A 27,866-nucleotide genomic window follows, 5' to 3' on the forward strand; every position below is an offset into this window, starting at 1 on the left:
TCACTCTAAAAACGTAATAGTATAGCATGTCGGCCAAAAACGTCATAGTATAGCATGTTGCCCAAAAAAGGTCATAGTGTAGCATGTGGCTCAAAAAACTTTACATTGATCTGATCTCAGGTCAGTTTTAATCTTTATATTTAACTTCATATTCATCTGATCTCAGGTAAGTTTTAAGCTTTATATTTTAACTTAAATTATTCTGATCTCCGGTCAGTTTTAAGTTTATATTTAACTTCATATTGATCTGATCTCAGGTCAGTTTTAAACTTAATATTGATCTGATCTCAGGTCAGTTTTAATCTTTATATTTAACTTTAAATTATTCTGATCTCCGGTCAGTTTCAAGGTTATATTTTAACTTCATATTTATCTGATCTCAGGTCAATTTTAAACTTAATATTGATCTGATCTCAGGTCAGTTTTAATTTCAAAGTTTTAACTTTATATTTAGTGTAGCATGTCGCTCTAAAAACTTCATAGTTATAGCATGTCGCTCAACAGACGTCATTGTATAGCATGTTGTCCAAAAACATCAACGATAGCATGTCGCTCTAAAAACGTCATTGTATCGCATGTCGTCCAAAAAACGTCATCGTATAGCATGTTGCTCTTGAAACGTCATAGTATAGCATGTCGCTCTAAAAACGTCATAGTGTAGCATGTTGCTCCTAAAACGTCATAGTAGAGCATGTCACTCTAAAAACGTCATAGTGTAGCATGTTGCTTCTAAAAACGTCATAGTATAGCATGTCGCTCTAAAAATGTCATAGTTGAGCATGCCGCTCTAAAAACTTCATAGTATAGCATGTCACCCAAAAAACGTCATGGTATAGCATGTGGCAAAAAAAGTCATAGTTTAGCATGTCGTCCAAAGAACATCATCCTATAGCATGTCGCTCTTAAAACATCATAGTATAGCATGTCGCTCAAAAAACGTCATAGTATAGCATGTCGCCCAAAAACGTCATAGTATAGCCTTTCCAAAAAAACGTCATAGTATAGCATGTCACCAAAAAAACGTCAGAGTATAGCATGTCGTCCAAAAAACATCATCGTATAGCATGTCGCACTTGAAACGTCACAGTATAGCATGTCACTCTAAAAACGTCATCGTATAGCATGTCGCACTTGAAACGTCACAGTATAGCATGTCACTCTAAAAACGTCATAGCATAGCATGTCGCTCAAAAAACGTCATACATGTCGATCTAAAAACGTCATAGTATAAGCATGTCGCTCTAAAAACATCACTCCAGTTCACTCCAGCTCTGAGTCCAGGACGCTCCACTTCCAATCTCTTATTCCAGGTCGCTCCATCCCAGTCTCTGGATCCAGATCACTCCAGTTTCAGTCTCTGAGTCCAGGTCTCTCAGTCCCGGTCGCTGCAGTTCCCAGTGTCTGACTCCAAGTCGCTCCCATTCCCAGGCTGTGAGTCCAGGTCGTTCCTGTTCCCAGTCTCTGTGTCCAGGTCGTTCCAGTTATACTATGTCGTTTTTTTGCGCCAAAATTCATGATGATTTTTTTTTCAAAGAAAACCTTTCTGGAGTGTTTTTCACGCCTCCTTTACATTATTTCATCATGATAGGCAAGGGAGTACAGGAGTTTGGAGATAGGCAATAGGGTGAGTATAGCTCAGTGGGTGAGTGAGATAGGCATAGGGAGTATAGCTCAGTGGGTAGAGCGACTGACTGGCACCCGGGAGACCGGGGTTCGATTCCAGGTGTGATTGAGATAGGCATAGGGAGTATAGCTCAGTGGGTGAGTGAGATAGGCATCGGGAGTATAGCTACCTGGGTGAGTGAGATAGGCATAGGGAGTATAACTCAGTGGGTCGAGTGACTGGCTGGCACCCGGGAGGCCGGGGTTCGATTCCAGGTGTGATTGAGATAGGCATCGGGAGTATAGGAGTGAGTGAGATAGGCATAGGGAGTATAGCTCAGTGGGTGAGTGAGATAGGCATCGGGAGTATAGCTCAGTGGGTAGAGTGACTGGCTGTCACCCGGGAGGCCGGGGTTCGATTCCAGGTGTGATTGAGATAGGCATAGGGAGTAATGGAGTGAGTTAGATAGGCACAGGGAGAATAGGAGTGAGTGAGATCTGCATCGGGAGTATAGCTAACTGGGTGAGTGAGATAGGCATCGGGAGTATAGCTCAGTGGGTAGAGTGACTGGCTGGCACCCGGGAGGCCGGGGTTCGATTCCAGGTGTGACTGAGATAGGCATAGGGACTGCACGAGTGAGTGAGATAGGCACAGGAAGTATAGTTCAGTGGGTGGGTGAGTGAGATATGCATCGGGAGTATAGCTAACTGGGTGAGTGAGATAGGCATAGGGAGTATAGCTCAGTGCGAAGAGTGACTGGCTGGCACCCGGGAGGCCGGGGTTCGATTCCAGGTGTGATTGAGATAGGCATAGGGAGTACAGGAGTGAGTGAGATAGGCACAGGGAGAATAGGAGTGAGTGAGATAGGCTTCGGCAGTATTGCTAACTGGGTGATTGAGATAGGCAACGGGAGTACAGGAGTGAGATCGGCATAGGGAGTATAGCTCAGTGGGTGAGTGAGATAGGCATAGGGAGTATAGCTCAGTGGGTAGAGCGACTGACTGGCACCCGGGAGACCGGGGTTCGATTCCAGGTGTGATTGAGATAGGCATAGGGAGTATAGCTCAGTGGGTGAGTGAGATAGGCATCGGGAGTATAGCTACCTGGGTGAGTGAGATAGGCATAGGGAGTATAACTCAGTGGGTAGAGTGAGTGGCTGGCACCCGGGAGGCCGGGGTTCGATTCCAGGTGTGAGTGAGATAGGCATCTGGACTACAGGAGTGAGTGAGATAGGCACAGGGAGAGTAGGAGTGAGTGAGATAGGCATCGGCAGTATAGCTAACTGGGTGAGTGAGATAGGCATCGGGAGTATAGCTAACTGGGTGAGTGAGATAGGCATCGGCAGTATAGCTAACTGGGTGAGTGAGATAGGCATCGGGAGTATAGCTAACTGGGTGAGTGAGATAGGCATCGGGAGTATAGCTCAGTGCGTAGAGTGACTGGCTGGCACCCGGGAGGCCGGGGTTCGATTCCAGGTGTGATTGAGATAGGCATAGGGAGTACAGGAGTGAGTTAGACAGGCACAGGGAGAATAGGAGTGAGTGAGATCGGCACAGGGAGTATAGCTCAGTGGGTGGGTGAGTGAGATAGGCATAGGGCGTATAGCTCAGTGGGTAGAGTGACTGGCTGGCACCCGGGAGGCCGGGGTTCGATTCCAGGTGTGACTGAGATAGGCACAGGGAGAATAGGAGTGAGTGAGATCGGCATCGGGAGTATAGCTCAGTGGGTGAGTGAGATAGGCATAGGGAGTATAACTCAGTGGGAAGAGTAACTGGCTGGCTGGGTAGAGTGACTGGCTGGCACCCGGGAGGCCGGGGTTCGATTCCAGGTGTGATTGAGATCGGCAGAGGGAGTACAGGAGTGAGTTCCATAGGCAGAGGGATAATAGGAGTGAGTGAGATAGGCATCGGGAGTATAGCTAACTGGGTGAGTGAGATAGGCATAGGGAGTATAGCTCAGTGGGTGAGTGAGATAGGCATGGGGAGGATAGCTCACTGGGTGAGTGAGATAGAACAGGAGTGAGTCAGATAGGCATAGGGAGTACAGGAGTGAGTGAGATAGGCATCGGCAGTATAGCTAACTGGGTGAGTGAGATAGGCATAGGGAGTATAGCTCAGTGGGTAGAGTGACTGGCTGGCACCCGGGAGGCCGGGGTTCGATTCCAGGTGTGACTGAGATAGGCATAGGGACTACAGGAGTGAGTGAGATAGGCACAGGGAGAATGGGAGTGAGTGAGATCAGCATCGGGAGTATAGCTAACTGGGTGAGTGAGATAGGCATCGGGAGTATAGCTCAGTGGGGAGAGTGGCTGGCTGGCACCCGGGAGGCTGGGGTTCGATTCCAGGTGTGATTGAGATAGGCAGAGGGAGTACAGGAGTGAGTTCGATCGGCACAGGGAGAATAGGAGTGAGTGAGATAGGCATCGGGAGTATAGCTAACTGGGTGAGTGAGATAGGCATAGGGAGTATAGCTCAGTGGGTAGAGTGACTGGCTGGCACCCGGGAGGCCGGGGTTCGATTTCAGGTGTGACTGAGATAGGCATCGGGAGTATAACTCAGTGGGTAGAGTGAGTGGCTGGCACCCGGGAGGCCGGGGTTCGATTCCAGGTGTGAGTGAGATAGGCATAGGGAGTACAGGAGTGAGTGAGATAGGCATCGGCAGTATAGCTAACTGGGTGAGTGAGATAGGCATAGGGAGTATAGCTCAGTGGGTAGAGTGACTGGCTGGCACCCGAGAGGCCGGGGTTCGATTCCAGGTGTGACTGAGATAGGCATAGGGACAACACGATTGAGTGAGATAGGCACAGGGAGAATAGGAGTGAGTGAGATAGGCATCGGGAGTATAGCTAACTGGGTGAGTGAGATAGGCATAGGGAGTATAGCTCAGTGGGTAGAGTGACTGGCTGGCACCCGGGAGGCCGTGGTTCGATTCCAGGTGTGACTGAGATAGGCATAGGGAGTACAGGAGTGAGTTAGATAGGCACAAGGAGAATAGGAGTGAGTGAGATAGGCATCGGGAGTATAGCTCAGTGGGTAGAGTGACTGGCTGGCACCCGGGAGGCCGGGGTTTGATTCCAGGTGTGACTGAGATAGGCATAGGGACTGCAGGAGTGAGTGAGATAGGCACAGGGAGTATAGTTCATTGGGTGGGTGAGTGAGATATGCATCGGGAGTATAGCTAACTGGGTGAGTGAGATCGGCATAGGGCGTATAACTCAGTGGGTAGAGTGACTGGCTGGCACCCGGGAGGCCGGGGTTCGATTCCAGGTGTGATTGAGATAGGCACAGGGAGAATAGGAGTGAGTGAGATAGGCTTCGGCAGTATTGTTGACTGGGTGATTGAGATAGGCATCGGGAGTACAGGTGTGATTGAGATAGGCATAGGGAGTACAGGAGTGAGTGAGATAGGCATAGGGAGTATAGCTCAGTGGGTGAGTGAGATAGGCATCGGGAGTATAGCTAACTGGGTGAGTGAGATAGGCATAGGGAGTATAACTCAGTGGGTAGAGTGAGTGGCTGGCACCCGGGAGGCCGGGGTTCGATTCCAGGTGTGAGTGAGATAGGCATAGGGAGTACAGGAGTGAGTGAGATAGGCACAGGGAGAATAGGAGTGAGTGAGATAGGCATAGGGAGTATAACTCAGTGGGTAGAGTGACTGGCTGGCACCCGGGAGGCCGTGGTTCGATTCCAGGTGTGACTGAGATAGGCATAGGGAGTACAGGAGTGAGTTAGATAGGCACAAGGAGAATAGGAGTGAGTGAGATAGGCATCGGGAGTATAGCTCAGTGGGTAGAGTGACTGGCTGGCACCCGGGAGGCCGGGGTTTGATTCCAGGTGTGACTGAGATAGGCATAGGGACTGCAGGAGTGAGTGAGATAGGCACAGGGAGTATAGTTCATTGGGTGGGTGAGTGAGATAGGCACAGGGAGTATAGTTCATTGGGTGGGTGAGTGAGATATGCATCGGGAGTATAGCTAACTGGGTGAGTGAGATCGGCATAGGGCGTATAACTCAGTGGGTAGAGTGACTGGCTGGCACCCGGGAGGCCGGGGTTCGATTCCAGGTGTGATTGAGATAGGCACAGGGAGAATAGGAGTGAGTGAGATAGGCTTCGGCAGTATTGTTGACTGGGTGATTGAGATAGGCATCGGGAGTACAGGTGTGAGTGAGATAGGCATAGGGAGTATAGCTCAGTGGGTGAGTGAGATAGGCATCGGGAGTATAGCTAACTGGGTGAGTGAGATAGGCATAGGGAGTATAACTCAGTGGGTAGAGTGAGTGGCTGGCACCCGGGAGGCCGGGGTTCGATTCCAGGTGTGAGTGAGATAGGCATAGGGAGTACAGGAGTGAGTGAGATAGGCATCGGCAGTATAGCTAACTGGGTGAGTGAGATAGGCATAGGGAGTATAGCTCAGTGGGTAGAGTGACTGGCTGGCACCCGAGAGGCCGGGGTTCGATTCCAGGTGTGACTGAGATAGGCATAGGGACAACACGAGTGAGTGAGATAGGCACAGGGAGAATGGGAGTGAGTGAGATCGGCATCGGGAGTATAGCTAAGTGGGTGAGTGAGATAGGCATAGGGAGAATAGCTCAGTGGGTAGAGTGACTGGCTGGCACCCGGGAGGCCGGGGTTCGATTCCAGGTGTGATTGAGATAGGCATAGGGAGTACAGGAGTGAGTTAGATAGGCACAGGGAGAATAGGAGTCAGTGAGATAGGCATCGGGAGTATAGCTAACTGGGTAAGTGAGATAGGCATCGGGAGTATAGCTCGGTGGGTGCGTGAGTGAGAGAGGCATCGGGAGAATAGGAGTGAGTGAGATCGGCATAGGGAGTATAGCTCAGTGGGTGAGTGAGATAGGCATAGGGAGTATAGCTCAGTGGAAAGAGTGGCTGGTCTGGGAGGCCGAGGTTCGATTCCAGGAGTAACTGAGTGAGATAGGCATAGGGAGTGTAGCTCAGTGGGACAAGGTACGTTTTATCAGTCCGTTTCCTGGCTATAAAAGCCACGAGCAGAAACAAAAAAATCAAGCCGTTTTTTTGTTTATTTTTTCATTTTCAGCATTTCAGAAATGGTTCGTTTTTTCGTTTTCACCCCTAAAATGAAATACGACTCCTTATTTCGTTTCATTGGTAGGCGAGGCTTCGGAGCCTGCCGGTGCGGTGCCCATCACAATAAAGCTCCCGAAATAATAACTTTAGCTATAAATTTAGCTATTATTGGTACCCATTTCCCAATGTGCTTTGCTCGCGCAACACCGCTCGGAGTGCTGCGCAGCGACAAATACGGCCGCCGTCTTGGTCCGGTCAGCTTCTCCACTCAGCGCTGTTTGACAGCGCATTTAATCCATCTTAACTCTGAATATTAAACTGATTTTCATGCGTTTTTTTATTTTTATTTTTTGCTACAAACGTCATACAACTATGGTCAGTGGTGTAGTCTACGTGATACGCAGGTATACATCCCACCACTAGAAAATTTTCCAAATTTTTGTATACCCACTTAAAAATGCTTAAAGATACGTATACCCAGGGGTGTAAACACACAGGTATACGCCTTATACCCACTAGAAAAGGTCCCGAATTTCCATATAACCACTTAAAAATGCACAAACACATGTATTAGTATGTTTTTTTTACATAACGTTCACTTTTCTCTGTGTCAGGAAGCGGTGAAGCTGTATGGGACGGGGGAATGTGTCTGGCTGAGAACAGGGCTCACTAAAAGGCGGCCTGCGGTCGGGATCTGGACCCAGATGCCATCTATACAGGTGTAAATTTGACAGGTCACTTCTATTTTACCGGGGCAGGTTTCCAGTGTTTACCATTGGTCTATCAGCTCAGAAACGCACAGACCAATTATGTACGATTTCAGGCATCCCACGTGACACTACTCAGCCAATGACGTCGCTGAATCGCATCGCAGCTCTGCCTTTAAAAAGCAGCTGAGAGATGCCCCAGTGATGGGACTTCGGCTCTTTTTTTAGAGAGCTTTTGGCACGGCTTCCAAAGAAAAGCCGGTTCTTTCGGCTCCCAAACAGCTCCTAATTTATTATTCTTTGTAGCCTCATGTTTTTGCCTAACCTGGCAAATATGAATCATTTGTGTTTTGACAAACTCTTTTTCATTCAGTGTTTTTATGAGAAGCCTTATAATTGACTCATTTTGTACATTTGCTCTGTTACAAAAACAGGTATTCTTGCTTTTGTTTATTATTTCAACCAAACTTTTTTGCACAAAAAACAAATGAACAAACCTCTGCACATGAACCCACAGAACCAGAACAGAAACAGAACCAGACTCAGTATTCAAACAGTATAAATGTCCTCAGAGCAGGCTGACATTCAGAAAAATCAGATGGCTGAGCTTGGATGGGCTGATACATTTCTTCTTTCAGTGAATATCTGCCATGTTTTTGAGAAAATTCTCTCAGATGGAAGAAGTTGTCTCTCCTCCATCACCTTCACCAGGTGGGGCAGACTGAGGCCTTGTCCTGCTCCAGCTCAGTGGGTTGTCTGCTGGTTGGATGAGGGGTTCCTCTAGATATGATCCTCCATTACCACATCAGCTGTAGGATTTCTCCTTGCAGCATCTCCGGTAGCTCTTCCATCAAAGATGCTCCACACAGCAGAAGTTTGAGGTTCCTCCTCCACTTGGTCTAATGGTGGAGGTGTCAGACTGCTGCTGCTGTTGCTGCTGCTCTTATTCTCTGAAGTCACTCATCAACAGTTTTGTTGTCACTGAAGGCAAGCTTCTTTAATCTAGGATCCAGTAACATGTTTTCTGCTAGGACAGTGTTAAATTCCATACTCCATTAAATACGTTAGGAGTCAGCTCTTCAGATTCACTACAAAGCATCGGCTCTGAGAGTCGTATCTTTTGTGCCTTATACACCTAGAGGACAGACTGTGGTCACATGCTGTCCATGTTTGGCTCAGCAAACAGCTGTAAGGCAGCTTTCTCAACTATGAACATAATCAAAATATGTTTTGAGAACGGCTCAAACAAGCAGCAGCTTATTATTATTATCTAACATTATCACAAGCCTAGTAGTGTATATAATAAATACTGTGCAAAAATAAAAACGCTATTTAACGTAATTTATCTTTTATTACCCATTTATCAGTAAGGCTTTTCTTTTGATAGGGAGTCCATTTGACCCGTGACGGTCAGGGGTCACGTGCTTCCGTTTTTTCGTTTTGAGACCTGAAACGAAAAAACGGAAAATTGAAATCCAAAAAACCAAATTCGGCCGTAATTTGCTTGTGTTGGTTTCATTTTTGGTTTTGAATTGAGAAAGGAAAAAACCGTTTTTTCGTTTTTGGTTGAAAATGAAAAAATGAAAATTGAGCCGTTTTTCCCTTTTTCGTTTGCTGGTTTGGTCAGAAAAACAGATTATACTTTTGGCCCCTGACCGATGTTGAGAAAAATATTCCCAAGTACGTTACCAGTGCAACTAATTATGGAAATTATTTTAAGAACATTTGAAAGTCTTTAAATAACTTTATCCCACCTTTAAGAAGAAGATTGGGGGAACTTAAAAAAGATCTTCCAGTGAAAAACATTCCTTGAACTTTGCAGAACTTTACCAAAATGTTCTTGGAGCCAAAAAATGTAGCTGATTAATAATACATTCATGTCTTTCATGTCTTATTTTTAGCTTTGTTTGCATTTACTGCTCGTGAATTTTTGTCAGTAATAAAAGATGATTGTCGGTGAAGATGCTTCACTCGGCAGCTTTTTCATGACACCAGCGTCAGGAGTTCCTGACGTCACCCCTCGTAAACCAAAGGTCCAGCCTTCACTGTGGCTCCACTCGAACTTCTCCTCCGCGCAGCCGTGGGGCTTTTCTCTCGTTTCACCATGTCCACGGTTTACGCAGCGTCCGTCTCTGCTTTTGTCCTCTTTTTCAGCGTTTTTATTCTCGCTACAGAAGCGCAGACTCCTGCTCCAGCTCCGGGTAAGATTTCTGATTTTTTTTCTTTTCCTTTGAGCTGCTGAGCTTTGTTTAGTTTTGCCACAGTCCGATCAGGAGGCTGTCACATGACACCAGCCAAATGGATTTACAGTAGTTATAGAGGCAGAGACAACCATCGTGTCTCTCCTGTTGAGTTTCTTAATACACATTTGTTTTATATCACAGTAAACAAACTTTACACTAGTTTTCTCTTGTGTGTCCTTCTCAGTTCCTTGTGCTGACAGATCCAACCGCAGCTGCTCTGAATGCCTGCAGAATGTGACAGTAAGTTCCAGATGAATACAGTCGCTGCAGCTGTGTGACTGCTGTGCTGCCATAAACACCAAAGATAAGACACTCAGTTTGGGGCTGTTTTTGTTGCAGTGTTTGTGGTGCACGTCGAACGAGCGATGCGTTGACTACCCAGTGAGGAACATCCTGCCCTCCAACAGTCTTTGTCCCCTGAATGATGCGCGATGGGGCGTGTGCTGGGGTAAGACTGGCCAAACATAACCGTTAATGTCAGATCATAATAAACCCAGCAAGTGTTCAGATGTGAAATGTGTGTACATCAGAGTTTCAGGTATAAACATGTGGTAAAACTTAAGCTGCAGCTGGTTTGATGGTCAATTAATGATGTAATTGTTATTCTCTAGTTACAGCTTCTTGGTTGTAGTAATTTTTTGCTTTTCACATTAGCATTTATCTCTATTTTCCAACATTTTAGAGGTCAAGCAGTCAGAAAATCTACAGAAAAAATGTGTTAGATTATTTCAGAACAAAAATAATTGTTAATTACAAAGCATTCCTGCTTAAATAATAGTCCTAAGACTGAATAATAATTCAGTCACTAATTTTAGTGCATGTTGTCTGTCGATAAACCATAACCAACCTCTAAATTAGTGACATTTCTTCGTCTACCACGAATCCCAAACACCAAGTAGTTCACTAGTTCACCTACAATGACATTTGTGTCCGCAAAACTCATGATTGGAGTCCTTTTGTTTGAAACATCTCTTTGTGTTTCCGCATTTGATTTACAGTCAACTTCCAGATATTGATCATCACCATGTCGGTGCTGGCCGGTGTCATCATCATTGCCATTCTGGTTTGCTGCTTCTGCTGCTGCAAGTGTGAACGAATGGGGTGAGCGTTGAGTCACACCAAGTGCTGGCTGTGAAATCTGGTTCAACACTGATGCAGGAGGAGGAGGAGGAAGAGGAGGAGGAGGGGACACAATGGGTTGTTATTATGTCAGGCCAGGCTGATACCACTATCTCCAAAAGCCTGCCAGAATTTGTGGCAATATCTTCGCCCTTTTTATTAGGATGTGCTCCATGGCCTTCTAATCATGGTCAATTTAGAAGAGAGGCAACATTCTTCATTCTTAATTTGTAGAACAGTAAACGTAAACTATTTCCATTTCCATTTTATGCACTGATTATTGATAATTCCACCTTAAGTACATCTTGTGTGGATGTTGGCTGTAAAGAATAGAGCATATTTGAAATCCGGGTGATAAATTATATTTATTAAGGTAGCACTGAATGAAATGAAAATCCTTATATCAGTATTAGAAAGATTGCCTACCAAGGAGACACTTTAAAAAAAAAAAAGTTCTTAACCTCAGTATCTGAATATGTGGAAGGTCACAGTATCCTAATCTGAGGCACTTATTCCTCAAATCTGTCTACTGAAGAGAAAAATAACTGGCTGCATTTATCATGAACTGTTCTCCTTCAGTGATATCAGCACAGTGAGCAGCAGACAATCATGCAAATATGACCTTAAAGCCACAATTACTTATCATCATTAGAAAACAATTATGTAAACTAGTAAAAGAATATGTGGCAATTACAAATTACAGAAAAATTAATGAAGATTTTACATAAATTACACCAATACTCCATATTGTAAAAGCAAATTGACACTAACTGTTGGTGTATGTGCAGTTAATGAGGCTGTGTCCAGAAATTCATCAAATTTGCTTTGAAATTGGTCACTAAATGCCATCCATAGTGTGTTGTCCTGTTGAGCTTAATCCTCTATGTTTTATTTAAAGCCTCCAGACAACCTCACCTGAATGAAATGGATAAAGGAAAACTCTCTGTATACATTAATCTGTCTTATAATGTTAGCTTTTCCCATTGGAAAAACACACACATGTTCTCCAAAGAGACATTTATGTGGTTTCTCTCTGTGGATTTCTGTCATAAATTTTATTGGAGTGGATTATGCTGAAACTATATTAAAAGGTTTTGAAACTTTAAGGTTCAAATGATCCCCAAAGGATTCATGTCCACTAACATTGGGATCATCTGTTAGTCTGAATATTTGCTTTGTTGGTGTGGTTCATCCAGTGTCTGGGTAATGTGCCATTAAATGTGAAAATAAAGTGAGAAAGAAGGGAATTTAATTTGAGTTTTTACGTGAATAGGAGGCAGATTATTGAACTGCATTCAATTTCAGTGCACCGTATTTTTTTAAATGTAGTGGGCACATCCCACTTTGTGTCTTGCAATGTAAGAATTTTTGTGCCAGAAATATAGCTGTGATGAATGTTGATGTAAATGCAAATCCATCTATTGTAGGAACAGGAAGGAAGATGCAAGAGTGGAGCGACAGACTCGAGCGAGGAAGGCCCATCAGAAAGCGAGGTGAATGGCTGTTGAGTAGGTGTCTGACAAGAGCCAATTAAACCCAGAAAACAAATGTAATTCCTTCATAGTTTGTTACTGTCATCATAACAATACCCATCATCTAACACAGACGGGCGCTGGGGGAGGGTCTCTCCTACGCCGCATGTTTTTGACTGTATTTATTCATTAATTAATTCATCCATTATGCAGATTGTTTGTTAAATGTGCATCATTTTGGCTGAGAATAGTTAAAGATAAATCTAAATATACAAAGCCCATGGTTTTTGTTTGACGGAAGTGAAATTGTGGTAGATATTGGTGGATATTTTCACCACATCAAAGCCGTACTTTGTGTTGATCCTGAAGCCATAATTCAAACAGTGTAGGCGTGAGTGCTGCCAGTGTTCTCTGTTGTCTAACAATTTGTCTTTTGTTTGTGGCCCTCAGGAGAACAGAAATGCAGCTGAGGCATGATGAAATCAGACAGAAATATGGTGAGACTCATTTCTTGTTTGTGCAGTTTGAGTGGGTTAATAAATGTGCATTTGTAATATCAAAGAGGGTTGTTTTGACAATGCTCAGTTTGCATGCGCAGTGGTCAGACAGCTAAAAAATAAGTAAGAACTGTGACTGAAAACCGGTAGAGGACAGATAAGATACATAAAATGAGATAAAATTAATGAAATGCAAGCAGAAGAGGAAAGGACACAACATTTTAAAGTCTAAATAATTCAAAGGAAATAAGCAAGATGGGACAAAATGATGCGACAGTGACATCTACTGGTTGAAATGTACACTGTTCACTACAGATAAAATCCGTTTTAAATCAAAGTCACTGATTCTTTGTGGACTTGGATTTTGAAAATATGTTACTTGCTTTTAGCCAATGATTCCAAATGTATGCAAACTCACCTGAATAATTTATTTTCGTAATTCCTCTCAGTTGTATTGATCACAATATTTGTCCTCTGTTGTTCTTTTCAGGCCTGGCAAAGGATAATCCATACGCCCGTATGGACGATCATTAGGAAGAACCTCAGCGATGGTTACTTCAAATGATCTTTTTGATGCCAGTAACAGTGAGACGCAGCGTGCCAGTAGCTTATTATAAACTGTGATTATCCGGATTGATTTAGATGTGACAGTGTTTGCAAAAAAACTTTCTTTACCTAATGTCCCTCTTTTTAAAAAAACATGCAGCTCTCTTTGGTTTTCAGATTAATATTTTTTGCCCTTAACTGGATTTATAACCCAATATTGTTTTCTGTCCACACACAAAACTGGATCAGGATGAAGACATCGTCCGCCACTATCCAAACATTTTGTATTAGTTGGAACAAACTGATCAACTCTTTTGATGCTTCTTTCATAACCAGCATATTCACTTTTATATTACATTTGCAATGAACTTTCTTTTCCTGTCGTTGATGTCTAAAGATCAATGTGTATCTTTTTTTCTATAAAAGGTTAATGTAACAGATTTTTACTTTTTTCCAATTTTAGCTTTTGATAAATATAAGAATTTGTTTCATAACTGTGTCGGATAAAGGAAATGTGTGCATCGAAACTACATGTGGATCGACTGAATTTTGTGCAGCAATTAAAAACAAATGAATTTCAAAATTTAACGAATGAGAAATTATTGTTCTATTTCATTTTTATTTGTGACTGTGATACAAACACAAGTATAGAATGCAGATTGAGCAACTTAAGTACATATGCGGTTTGACAAAAGAAAATACAAACATTCAAAAAGAGAGGCAAAATAGGGGAAGCAAAAATCTTACAATGAAATCAGTTTTATCACTTTGTTTATGTATCAATGGCATTGTGGAAGCACTTTTCTAGCTGTTTCACACTTCACATATGAAGCAATCTTTCCTGAATCTCAATCTCCTTCCAGTTTCTGTTCCTCACATTATTTAGTCATCATGGCTTTCTGGCTCAGGGCTTTAATGATGGAGGAAAAACTGCTGATATGCTACAGTATTCTAAAGACATCCATGACATTACTCTGACTCTTTAATAAAGTGTATTTGGATTTCAGGGCATTTCTTCCACATAGAAGAAATCATAAACACTCAGGTCACATCTAATACATGAAATTGTATATTTTTTTATCAGCTGTAGATGCTGTATGCTGCAGACATATTTTATAAAGCTCTCTATTTTCAGTAAAATGCAGCTGCAAAGGTCTAGATGTTGCATCATAAAACATTTACATTATTTTATGTTGCTTAGCCCAAAATCATTTCAATTTGTAATAGGTGCATGTGAAAATGGACCGTATAATAAAACAGTTTTCATTATGGTAAGATAAAAACAAGCAATGAATTAATTAATTACCTATCCGGTTCATAAGTTTGATTCAAAGCCTCTGAGGCCTGAACTAATGGGTTGCTTAGCAGAAGGGCCCTTTTGTTTGACCTATATCACGGGAGCGCGCAAAGGATCTTACGCGCTCACGTATCCGCGGCCCCGAGGAAAAGTGGTACACGTGACCGTTTTGGTCGAATTACATTTTAAATTTCAGTGCGCGCTCCTCTTCCAAACCAGAGAGCCAGAGGAGCTGGTAACCCGCTTCACTATCCACAGCCTGCCTCCACGCTACGAACAAACACCTGAGAACACCGCAGAATGTCTGAAGAAAAGCCAAAGGTCAGTACCGTGTTTGGACCGAGATACACCTCGTTATGGTCACCTTTTAGGCGCTAATGATGTCAGTTGCAGGTTATCGTTAGCCCGGTGTGCTAAGCTAGCCCTGCTCCCAGGCTACAGTCTCCCCATTTGAGCGGGTAGACGGAAACAAAGGTGGAACGATTTGCGGATATTTTGGCTTTAGGCGCACACTTGTATGTCTGTATTGGTTATACATAGCCAATATTTGCTGTTGTAACTCACTGGTTTACCCTTCATTTAAACTATGTTTGCTAATGTCGGCATCAGAGATTACCTGTGAAATGAATGATTTGTGTTTTTCCCTATCATTTGCGCCATTGTGGCTTTCTGCGCCAGTTTAACACTGGACTAGCTTGCGAAGCTAACCACCGGGAGAACCTGAAAGAGTATGTATGTTTGTAGTGTTTTGGATGGATAAACCAGAATCCACAGTACGCTAATTTCTCCACTTAGTAGCTAACTCGGATTAGCTGCTGTTGTATTTAACCAATTAATGCTATACTACCGGTTACCGGTGTTCTGCTAAAAAGTGATCGTCCGCAAAGAACTGACTGCCGTCCGTAGAGCTAATTATCCTCATGGCTCTGCCTTATTTTACCTGCTCTGTGCGCTTAATTATAACCAATCCAGTTGTTTTAACCGGGTGAATTAGCTTTAAAGGGCCAGTTCACCTCATAATGCAGGTATCCACTTGCTAAAAAAATGGCTGTAGCCCCACAAATATTAGCAAAATGACTTGATATTATTCATGAGGGATATATTTTAAAGCATGTAGCCCATATGATGACTGCAAAAGAGATCATTTCTATATTTATTTAAATAATTTAGTTGTCTAAACAAGGGTATTGGATATACCAAACATATTTTTGTGATAACCACAGATATTAAATTGTGTGTTTTCAGGCTGTGACTGGTGCAGATCAAAGTAATTGTAGACTACTAAAGACTGATTTAGGCAGCTTTTATATAAAACTCACAATCAGGCTCTGGCAGACAATCATTTTTGATACATGTATGTTGCCTCTGCTGATGATGGTTTTTGTTGCAGGAGGGAGTGAAGACGGAGAACGACCACATTAACCTCAAGGTAGCTGGTCAGGATGGGTCAGTCGTACAGTTCAAAATCAAAAGGCACACTCCGCTCAGCAAACTAATGAAGGCGTACTGCGAAAGACAGGTAAGTTCATGCTGGAATACAAACTACACATTCACTGTGGCGATGGTGGACTTCTGAGCTCATTACTTCCATTATGGTGATCATTATATTGTTTTGCAAATGGTTATCTGGATAGAGAATCTCAGTAAAATGCCTTTTCTTTCTGTTCTGTTACAGGGTTTGTCAATTCGTCAGATAAGGTTTAGGTTTGATGGACAGCCAATTAATGAGACAGACACACCTGCACAGGTTGGTGAAACACAACATACCATGCTGTACAAATAGTACATTTAGTCTCATCTATTGCACAGTTATTGTGTAGCATTCAAGAGACGCACAATAATGATTGCATTTATTTCCTCATGTTAGCATAAAATTGCCGATGAAATTAAGAATAATCATTCAGCTTTAATGCCGCTTTCAGTTAAACTTCTATTAATCACCATTTCACCAAGTAGCAAACACTGTGGCGTTCAATCCAGCAGCTCGCACACAAGCTGAACATTTCTAGACTACATTGGTAAACATTCTGCTCCATGATTCATGTAAAGTTAATGGTACTTACTTAGTTTGCTGTTGTTCATAATATCTTAAGTAAACTGGTTGGGAATAACACACGACAGCCTCAAATACGCATCTGGTATTTGTCTTTGTTTATTGTGTGGATGTGTGCAGTTGAGCTGTCCTGATTTTGTAAATATTCGCATGCTGCCTCCTGTTAGAAAAAAAATGTCTTGCTGTCAGTCATGATGACTCTTGAGCTGCATCTGGTGTTGTGAGCACTGGAACGCTGTGACATGGACTTTGTTAAAAATAGAAATTTATGACCTCTGACATAAGTCGAGCCCAGCACGTAGCTGCATCTTAATTACTGTCAACTTGTTTGTTTGCATTAAACAAGGTTGCTAACACATGATTTGAGATGATTACTACAGAGCCAGCTACTTGCTCCAATCACTGAGAAAAACAATGATATAAAACTAGAAAAATAGTTCAGTATAAATGAGTCTTGTTTAAATCTTTTCAATGTTGCTGAGGTTGAGGGTTGTTTGGGACTATTTAAACCTCATCTCATCTCTCAAATTAAATAGACGCACCTGTTTCGTTGAATGAAACAATATGTCTCCTGCTTCTTTAGCCTGCTCTATAGCAACTGCTGACAGATATTCAGAAATAAAACTGGTACTCCACACAACCCACTTCCTAGTTTGTTCTGGCATAGTAACAATGGCAGTACCGTAGGGTTAGGTTGATGTCAACCTTTTTTCACCTGGATACTGCTATTTTTATCCAAGATTTTGTGCTCCTGGCCTTAGTGGCTGAGATCACTTGTGGGATTTTGTGATGATGCATTGTGCTGTAATAACACCAAACCTAGATTCAGTATGATTGCTTCGATCTCACTGGAAATTGGAACTCACCATGTGGTTTTTTTTGTTTGTTTGTTTTTGCACTCATGCTTAAAAGCTATCTCACCTTACCGCTAGGGCTATTATTACACCTGAGTGTCAATGGTGGCATTCTCATTAGTGCCCCTGACAAACTCGGTCTGCGATTTTATTTAATGTCTGCTTACTTGTGCTGTCGTATTAGAAATGGTTTATGAACTTCAGTGTTTCCAATTTCAGTGTCGATCTGTTTTAAAAAAACTAATTCATGGAGTTTAAATAGGTTTTATATCATGTAATTTCAGGATTGTTTGAGTTCTATTAATGGCTATTTCATCTCACAGTATTTCTTTTATTGCCTTATTTGAGAAATATAAAGATGTTATCTTTCGACACTCAAAGCCACATTGTCAAGAATGACTTGCCATTGAGGAAATTTGCAAATATGCAAGAGCAACATGAGAATCTACTGAAGAAAGATGGAGAAATTACAAACATACTGAGCCATTGACCGTTGTTTTTCAATTTATGTTGTTACGAAATGATTAGTAGGGTTCAATACAAACTAAGCATTAGAGAAAAATTTCTTTTTTTTAAAAAAATTTCTGCCTTCTGAAAATGACTGTGTGAATGTGTTTGCTGTTACAGCTGGAGATGGAGGATGAGGACACTATCGATGTATTTCAACAACAGACAGGAGGAGTCCATTCTTAAGTGAGATGTGACATCTTGGAAGAACACCAACACCATTTCTTTCTCATGTTGTATTTGTTTATTTCTGTTTCTCCTTAACACTTTTCTTTTTCTTCCACTGTGCTTGGCTAAATGTCATCACGATTTCCAACAAAGCAAAGGTTTTCATTGGGGGCCAGATCTTGACTTTGAGATGCAGGGTAACTTTTAAAACACGTTTTATTCACATAAATGGATGACTTCCAATTGTCCAAGGCAGGGAAATGTCTCGAATCGGATATGGCCTCTAATGAAAAAAACCCACTGTGGTCCTGTGATGTTGAGATGACCTCCTGCATGTCTCATAAATCATAAGCTGAAGTACATGCCAGTTTAATGTTTATTTTCATGTTGCTTTTTAAGTTTTCCAGATTGTTGTAAGCATTAAAATTCACAATGGGCATAACTATTTTAAATGTACTTAGTAGGCTTATGTGAGGAGCAGCGCTGGATTGGAGACAGTAGTAATCTGTCTGTAGATGGGAAAGACATTACAACATATTGTTCATGTAGTTTGTAGTAGTTTTTTTTTCTGCTTTGTTTTTTTAAAGGACCATGCAAGAGAATTTGAGGGGTCCATGCCCCATTTACCTTTAACAAGAGACCTGTTTGTGCTCAGAAAGATCCATATGAATGATTTACCTCAATACTGTTACCCTCAATGCAGATTTAAGCAAATGGTAAATAAAGTATGGGAAGGTTTCTGGACCAAAAATCCTACATGTAGAAGGTTCTTTTATAAAAAGGGTTTGGTGAATATAAAAATGTAGATGTAAAAGTTAATGTAACTCAGTGTTTCATATTGTTAAACAGGGGGCAAACATATGTAAATTGACTTCTTTATACCTTTTTAGAAGCTTAGAAAAACACCTAATCTTTACCAGTCCAGAAAGAGTCTCATGTAAGGTGAAATATTTCAGTCAGTCTATACATATATGCTGTGTTGCCAATTTGAATAAGTTTGTAAAAAGTATATCCAAACATTATCAGCTTATTCTTTGTCTGATGCTTGTGTGTTGGTAGAAATTTTCTTGTACAAGAATGTCCACCTGCATTTTTAAGAATTAACGTTTTAGATTTTGCACGGCGACATCGGCAGATATTCCAGTTTTCTTTTTGATTTGTACATTTATTTGTTGTCCCTATACTGTATACAATAAATATAGTTTGATACTCAGCCTCTTGAATCACATATTAGCTTCCATCTGTGTGAAACTGCTGTAAAATCAATACTTAAAGTGAGGCAGATGTTTTGAACTATTTACGTACGTCATTAAAAGGGCCTCGGCAAAAGGGAGGACCAGCGACAGGAGTGTCATTGCATATTCTTGGTGGTGGTTTGATCTGTGGTTCTCATGAAACCAGACGTGCAAATAAATACTCTGGCCGCTAATTTGTGTTATCGTGGCATCTTATGGAAAATCCTCGACTGCAGATGTGAAGTCCTAGAACATAATTATAGTCTCACTGGAAAAGATTCAAAGGGCTTCAAATAGCAGCCTGATCCAGAGGAGGCAATATACTTAACAGACATTAGAGGGCACCATTATTCTGAAGATGCAGACAGCTCATTCTGCTGCATCTGTATTGCCCCTCGCTTCAATCTCTGAATTCCCCTGCTCTTGAATTTATATTCAAAGGCATGTTTGTTGCTCGTGAGTTTCCTCTTATTTAGGAGAACTTGATTTCACAGATGTTACTAAATTGGGTGGCCAAGTGAATTCCCTGTGAAGCTCCCCACACACTGGTGTGATTGTGCTGCCTTTATTTTTGGCACCGCCTTTGCATTTTATATTTCCTCGCGGAGACATCTGAAGCCGGTCATATTTCTGCAGATCTCTCAGAAATGCAGCTGCAAGGTGCCCCCTCCGCCCATACATTCAGACTCCCGCTGGTGCCTAATGAACAGGCTCTTAGAAGAAAACACAGCATGTTGTGTTGCACTCACAAAAGTGATTACAACATATTTTAGGAGAAAGTTTCTTTTAATTATCTTCAGGGTACGTCTTGCTCATGTCTGCAGTACCAAAAAGGGCTCAAACACATTGCTTAATTCATTTTTTGAGCCAAAAGAAAAATGTTCCAGCACTACTGTGTCTTCATTAACTCTCCTGTTGTCTTCATTTACAGACACCAAAAAATATTGTTTTCTTGTCTGGAAAAAATCCTCAAATTTCTGAAAATTTGCAAAACCTTTATGAAGAAAATTCCAAGAATTCCTTAAACAGTTTCCCTTAAGAGTTTCATTTAAAAAGAACCCCCCCCCAAATTTGGCAAGAAAATTCTTGGAAATATATTTTTTTTTTAAATGAGTAAAAATCTTCCCAAAAAATTCTTAAAATATCTAAAGTTAATACATATATATCAGGAAAACTTCTAATATTTTCTTTAAGAACATTCACACAAAAAAAATCAACCAATGTTGAAAATGTGAACATCAGAAGTTTCACTGTGAATTTTATTTTATTTTTTTCCACATTTTCAAACTTTAAAACAAGTCAATTTGACCCGCAGGACGACACGAGGGTTAGTTATCTGAAGGGTACATCTTGCTTATATTTAAAGTACCAAAAAGAGCTCAAACACACTGCTTAGTTCTTTTTTTTTTTTAGCAAAAAGACAAATGTTTCAGCACTACTGTGTCTTCATTATAGTCAAAGTAGGAAAAGAAGTGAGGCAGACAGGTGTATTCAGCGTAAACCAGGTGTACAGTAGCTTTGAAATAATTGGTTAAACAGAGATTCAAATCTTTCAGATGATAAATCCAACACGAGTGGCCTGACTCATTGTCCATACCCCTAAAATCCTGTTGGAAAACGAAGGACATAGATGTGTCTTAAAGTCACTGGGGTAAAAGTGCAAATAGTACTAAAATAAACATCTGTCAAAGGTGACAACCTGCAGGAAACATGACAAATTGAGCAAGTCATTTATGTAAGGAAAGGAAAGGTACTAAAGGGCAGCTATAAATATCTGTTAAGTTTGACAACTTGACGGGAAATGTGACAAATTCAGTTCTTTGTTTATGCCAAAGGGCTCCACTGTATTTAAAGTGAGGTTCCAGTATGTGGAGGGTGTCACCAGCTCCACTACCTCAATCCTACTTCTACTTTCCACTCGACATCTTCCTCATACATTCTGAAAACTGATTGAATCTGAGATTGCTGGAAAGGGCAATGAGTAAAAATGAAACCACAGGGAGACAATTACGCTTTATACCTACTGCATAACAAAAGCTTGGTCAAGATGCAGAAAGAACATAAAACCATTTACTGTAACGGGCAAGAATGCCTTGTTGGAGCTTATTTGTTGCTGTGTCACCATCAGCCGTGTCAGGAACGCTTGTGATTCAGCACACAACCTCATTTGTTTGACACAGCAGTTAATAGAGACACACTTTGTGTTATTGTCATTGTTTTAGTCATTGTCTTGCTTGTGTCATGTGCTGGCCTGTAGAGCAAAGAGCGTGTATTTATTATTCTAGAGAATAGGTGGACTACTGAGTCCAGCTACACATTCACACACTAGAAAAGGGGGGAATTATTTTCATATTATGAAGCAAAAATATACATAACAAATGTCCGTTTATGTTGACAGTATTAACTAGACAAGCCCTCAGTAGATGGCAGAACCACATGTAGCTTTCAATTTTGATCATCCTACGTATATCCCTTCCTACTTGATCTGCTGACCTCTAACTCCACAACTGAGCAGGGGACCTTAGACTGATCTTCAGTGCCAAGTTTGATTATCCTGACTTCAGCACTTGCAGAGATATCTGACCGGACATACCCACCCACATACATACATACATACTTACCCAGCCAGCCAGCCACATACTGAAGCGAATGCAGTAACCCCGCTGACGTACGTCAGGCGTGGTTAACTAACACAAGCTTCACTGATATCATTGTATAACAACTTTAAATCTCGCGGTGAATGAAACATTACCAATTGCGACATAATTGTTTCAGTTTAGATAGATGGATAGATAGATGGATAGATAGATAGATAGATAGATAGATAGATAGATAGATAGATAGATAGATAGATAGATAGATTAAACCTTTATTAATCCCACACCGGGGAAATTTACAAGTGGGGATTTTTCTTCATGGCAAGTGGTTCTTAGCAATAACCTACAAGCAAATGTAAATTTCTCTATATGTGTATTACCAAAGCATAATTTATCATATTTCTGATAGGATAGTGGCCAGCTAGGATTTGTTCTACTACCTGATTGCATGTCACTGCCTTAAAGATGGTAAAAATTCAGAATTCCAGTATAGGAAGACTGTCCATGCGCGCAGAGTAAGTACCCTACAGCCAAGATTCCCTCCTAGGTTACCCTGGTCATCGTCCTCCAGAAAAACTACAGAAACACCAGAGATTCTTCCTTATTTTCTTATCATTAACTTATTTATTGTATATTGAATGGCATCGCTTATAGATGGTCTGCTCATATGTCAAAAACTCCTTTGACAGTATGGTTTAGTTCTAATTAAATACTAAATCAATATAATTGAATTACTGGATCTTTAAACAATTTTGTGAGATACATAATTATTTAATAACATTTATGTTCCACATCATGGTCAGCATGCTCGCTCTCCATCTGTCTTCATTGTAGCTCAAATGCTTGATCCAAATACAAAACTCTCATTGATCTAAAGCTTAATTTGTACTATAAAGAAATCTAACCATCATGGTTCCATATATCTCATATCTCTTAATGGATGAATTCCAATTTATTAAGTCTTCTATAGTGGCATCCTTGACAAGTTATTGATTTTGAAAGAACGCCAGAATGTGGACCACTGTGGAAGTGAATTAAACCCATTCAGTGGATAAACATGTGATCCACAGTACATAACATGCACAACACAGGGGGAGAGGTCCTCAGCCAGGGCAACTCAGCTTTACTCGGAACACGTTACGATCGTATGAGGTCAGCCAGCTGCATCCTCAGTGTGTCCAGCCAGCTAACCTCAGATGTGACACCCTCCCTGACGGAATCGGTCCAGCAGCCTGAATGAAACCACTGTGCATCTGGAGAACCTCTGGACTATCTCCAGAGTGTTGATGTCATCCTCTTGTGCGTAATGTGGTCCCCACCCTGACCAGATCAGATTTCATTGTAACCCATGTTGATGATATTGAGGAGGGGAAAAATAAGCAACAATTGTGTTTGGAGTTATTCACTGCATATTGACAGTTTTCATAAAAAAGTGAACATAAGTTGAAGCTGTGGTCAGTGTGCAGTGATTCTGGATCATTTTGACTGACTGATGTCATTCAGGAATTCTCCAAAGAGCTTAAAATACAGTGTCTCACATTAAGTTGAATCTTCTGTGGGTTCTAGATTCCTCCATGAAGCCAAATTGTACATATTATATATTATAATGATTGACTTAAACTCAAAAATGTTTTTTTTTTATATGAAGCCATTTTCTTCCTAGATAATGGTAACTGAGTTGCACTTTTGCTGTTTAAGGGAACAAACTGTAATTTCAAGTTGATAAAATCCGTAAAAGTAAACTGTCATCGCAAAAGCAGAAGGATGAGTGGCATTCATTTGAAACCGTACTTTACTTCAGTTGCAGCTCCAATGAACTTTTCACAGTGCACATTGAATTCAGTCCCTTCCCCTGTAAACCTAATTTCAAACAAAGTAACTGAAGCAGCCTCAAATGTTGTCTGAGGTATAAAATGGTTTCAACACTTGTAGCTGATAGTTCTTCAGGTCTAATACCGAGCTGACAACTGAAATCAAGATAATATAGAAAGGAAAGCAAATCTGTCATTTTAACATCTTAATCTGGCTGAACTTGTTGCAACAATTATTCAACCTAAATATAGATAACTGGTATTGTAAGGCAGTAGGAGAAGTTTGTAAGTTGAACAAACTTTAAATAATTTATAGCGCGGCTAACCTCAAATGTGATAAGTGACACAAATTGCACATTTTCATTTTTGCTTTAAGTTGTTAAAACTGCAGCAAAACTTGACGGGACGTTGTTTTGTAAAACAGAGTGGTTATAAGTATGCAGCATATTATACACATTTAAGTATGTAAAAAACATATACATATACATATACAAGAATCAAGAATCTATACTGTCATTGTGTTTCCACACTGCGAAATTAAAATTGGTGACTCCCAGCCATAGGTAAAAAGGCACATGATATACAAATAAAATAAAATAAAAAATACTTAAAATGCATGCAGACAAACAGGACTGTAACTTTTATACAATATCTACTGCACTTTAACTTCACAATCTTTAACTTCTTCTTAACTTCTTCTTCTGCACTTTAACTTCAGTGAGTTCCAGGCAGCAGGTGCAGAGTACTTAAAACAGAGTTTCCCAAATTCAGAATGCACCTTTGGCAATAAGTATAAATCGTTGGAACTTAAAGAGTAATTGCTGTGGGTTATGAAAATGTCACATAAATAATGTGGAAGTAGACGTAGGATTGCTTTGTAAGTAAAAATGTACCCAAAACAAATCAAATCAAATTTATTTATAAAGCACTTTAAAACAACCAGAGTTGACCAAGGTGGAGTAAAAACACAGAGGAGTAAAAACATGATCAAAAGATAAAAAATAAAAAAATACAACTAAAAGCAAAATACACAATAAAACATAAGCAATAAATAGACTAAACAGACTGGACTGCCATCCCAGATACAATACAGTGCACCTGGGAGCAACAAACCTAGGTGATGTGAAAAGCCAAAGAAAAGAGGTGGGCTTTTAGCCTAGCCGCGCTAAATTCGTTGCCGTGGGTTGTCTAGCGCGGCTAGGCTAGTGGGCTTCAAGAAAGGCTTTAAAATTCGACAGTGAGGAGGCCTGTCTGATGTGCTACCAGTGGAGTACTTCACAGTCTCAACCTCCTCATTATTTACAACAACTTCAACTTTTCCACATCTTATTGTTATTGCACATCCTTGTGAAACTTTGCATTTCAAGCATGAGCCACATAAAAATTCATAAACCTTGCGCAACTTGTGCATAAATGCAGCAAATCAGCTGCTGGAATCGTGACCTGCACATGTGCTCAAACATGCATAGAGCAATTAATGTGGAGCTCCCTCTTTGCACCTCACTTGTACGGGAGGGGGGCCCTTGCTTAGGGGCCCACTCTAAGGGGTTGGGGTCGCCATGGATCCAAGTTTGTTGTCTCCTACAATGGACTCAAAATACCACAATGCAACACAGAGAAAATATCATCTCCTTAGCTACGGCTTTGGGAGCTACGCCCCGAGAAAGAGTGGGAGGCTTCCCCCTGAAAGAGCTCATTGTAGGGAGGGATGAGAGTGTGTGCGGACCCCCTCCTCTTCCTCCTCAACTCCACTCAGCAGTGCGGGGATTAAGAGAAGCAGCTCCGCTCAGTCACCACCGACAGACGGAGGGATTGCAATAAGCGTGAATCATGCTCGTCGTCATTACTACCGGCTGGGAGTGGAGCCGAAATTGTGCAAGATACGGATAACAGCTTTGGAGAGCTCCGTGCGCACCAAGTCTCGCTTCCAGGTTTCTTCCATTTGCGCCGTGAAAATGTCTCACCAGGAGACCCGCTGCTGCCGCCGCCGAAGCTGCTGCTCGGACCTTCTTCACCTTACATGTGTTTTATGTTGAAGAAGAAGAAGAAGGAGAAGTGACCTCGACAAACCTGTGAGGAGACAACCAAATAAAAGAGGATATTTTCTCTCTTTTTTTCTCGCCGTGCGGAGATTTTTTTCCTCAAGTGGACGAAGAAAGGAGTGAGGGGGGAGTAAGGGGAAAAAGTTGAGAGAGGAAACATGGGGAACGCAGGGAGCATGGACCAGCACACTGATTTCAGGGGACACAACATGCCTCTGAAACTGCCCATGCCGGACCCAGGTGAACTGGAGGAGAGATTTGCAATCGTTTTGGTGAGTAAAAAGTTCTTTTGCTGCGTCTTCTTTGTTCCCTCCATGCTCCTGCGTCCTGGGACGCAACAGCTGTGTGTAGGTTGGACCTCTGTTGGTCCAGCACGCCTGATCCTTTCTTTGTCGTTACGGGGGAAAAAGGGAGCATCAATAACAAAAAAAGACTCAGAGAGGTACATGAGGTCTGCATCTGTTGCTGTGACATCATTACAACACTTTAAAGACACACTCAGTTCAGCAAATCTCTTATTTTTTATGACTCAACAAGTTTCTCATTCAGAAATCTGGATTAAAATGAACTTTCGCTCACAGAGTACTGAAATGCATGTTTTTTTTTTACCCTAAACACAACACAAAGTGACGCTGATCTTCTCCCCGCTTCTGTAAATTTCCAAACACCTGCTGTCTTAACATGGCAAATTATTGCTTTTATTGGCATCTTTTTTCCCCCCTTAGCTTTACAAGTCCAGACACTGGCTCACTACTGAAGTTGCCCAGCATGTCTTCCCTCTTTGAAACATCTGTCACATCATAAAGTGTCAACAGTCTGTCAACAATTATGTTACCTGGGAGTAAATGCTGCCTTTTTGCTCCTAGAGGCTTTAAAGTGCAGAAACTTTAACGATGCTGTGGATGATGACGATAAGAAGTTTTGATTGGCCACATGTGTGCACCCAATCCCATCTTTTCGTATGCTGCAGGATTTTCTTATTCAAAACCGCAACTGTGCATAACAAATAAGTTTGTGCTTTCCAGTACACCGCTCCCCAGTCAGTGAATAAAGACCTGCAACAGCAGAACAGTGAGGTGAAATCTGAGAGCTGGCAGAATGTGGGTCAAACGTGATTGTTGCCTGGCCCAGTGCTCTCATATACACACTGCTGGCTGCTCCAGAGGAGGAATTTGACTTCTTGAGCAAGTCACTTCTTACTACTGTGTGTTTGTAAACTAGTCTTGGAGACGAGAGGGGAAAGGTTTCATTATGTAGCTATATTCTCCTGTGACACTGCAAGATTTTTTCTTTTTTTTTTTTTAGCCCGTAAGCCCATTATAAAAAGCGGATCAAGTTGAGGTGGAATCATTGTGTTCCACCGTGCCATGTTGGGGTGTGATTGCTGCTTGTCAGGCACTGATGAATCCCAGCAGACTTCAGGGGTAAGAGAGGCTTGACGTCACGGCGATCAGGGATTTGGCCCTTCTTCTTAATCACATCTGCTGTTCGGAGTCACCTACGTCCTCTGTTTTCTGAGCATCACATCAGGGAGTTCCCCAGTCGTCACATGTGCACCCGTAAATGAGAAAACGATCCATCCAGTTTGTTTTACGACCCTTAATATGCCTTCCAGAAAAAGAAACCTACCTGTCCAAATGGAGGATTTCCTGGGCTGGCTGTCAGAAAAGCCGATCCTCGTAGCACGTCAGGAACTCCCCCCTCTCCCTCCCTTCCTCCTCCCCACTGCCAGCGTGATGCCTCGGCTCTTGGCTGGATGGAAGCCCTCCAGCATTAGGAGAATTTAGTGCTATAATCACCGCATTTACTATTATTTACTGCCGTTTAAACCGTAATGTGGCTGATGACGCTCAACTCTGATGACCTCACTTGAGTTTGAGATGATTAGGATGATGCCTCTCAGTGCTCTTTGTATGCTAACATATCAGAAGTTGCTGATGAATCAATATTAAAGTGTGCTTGACTGCTGATCAACGGCCCATTTACCTCCTTGTTAATCATTTGCATGTCCCTAAAACACTCTCAGTGGTTTATTGATCAGTTTTGCTCCATAATCAATCACTGTA

The 27,866-nt window shown here is 41.7% G+C and overlaps 3 protein-coding genes across 8 annotated transcripts in view; all 3 read left to right on the forward strand.

The window, feature by feature from the left end:
* Window positions 1–9,391: 9,391 nt before the first annotated feature.
* pttg1ipb (PTTG1 interacting protein b) lies at window positions 9,392–13,824 on the forward strand. Its single transcript, XM_022215754.2, has 7 exons — window positions 9,392–9,560; window positions 9,787–9,842; window positions 9,942–10,050; window positions 10,601–10,703; window positions 12,149–12,214; window positions 12,644–12,690; window positions 13,181–13,824. Exons 1-7 carry the CDS (start codon window positions 9,464–9,466, stop codon window positions 13,222–13,224), a joined length of 522 nt encoding a protein of 173 aa, XP_022071446.1. The 5' UTR covers window positions 9,392–9,463; the 3' UTR covers window positions 13,225–13,824.
* An 887-nt stretch (window positions 13,825–14,711) lies between these two features.
* Window positions 14,712–19,458, forward strand: sumo3b (small ubiquitin like modifier 3b). The gene is made up of 4 exons (XM_022215752.2): window positions 14,712–14,854; window positions 15,924–16,052; window positions 16,209–16,280; window positions 18,068–19,458. Exons 1-4 carry the CDS (start codon window positions 14,834–14,836, stop codon window positions 18,131–18,133), a joined length of 288 nt encoding a protein of 95 aa, XP_022071444.1. The 5' UTR covers window positions 14,712–14,833; the 3' UTR covers window positions 18,134–19,458.
* Window positions 19,459–25,429: 5,971 nt separating this feature from the next.
* The window catches only part of fmnl2a (formin-like 2a), a 53,273-nt gene continuing 50,836 nt past the window's right edge, over window positions 25,430–27,866 (forward strand). For 5 of the 6 annotated variants that reach the window (XM_051958652.1, XM_051958655.1, XM_051958654.1 and 2 more), the window contains exon 1: window positions 25,431–26,072. In XM_051958652.1, coding sequence (XP_051814612.1) covers window positions 25,959–26,072 — 114 coding nt within the window. In that variant the 5' untranslated portion in view covers window positions 25,431–25,958. Of the gene's footprint in view, window positions 26,073–27,866 lie in introns of all 6 variants that reach the window. The other variant, XM_051958653.1, reaches the window with a different exon arrangement.

The sequence above is a fragment of the Acanthochromis polyacanthus genome, chromosome 14 (assembly GCF_021347895.1).
Source record: "Acanthochromis polyacanthus isolate Apoly-LR-REF ecotype Palm Island chromosome 14, KAUST_Apoly_ChrSc, whole genome shotgun sequence".
Lineage (NCBI taxonomy): Eukaryota > Metazoa > Chordata > Actinopteri > Pomacentridae > Acanthochromis > Acanthochromis polyacanthus.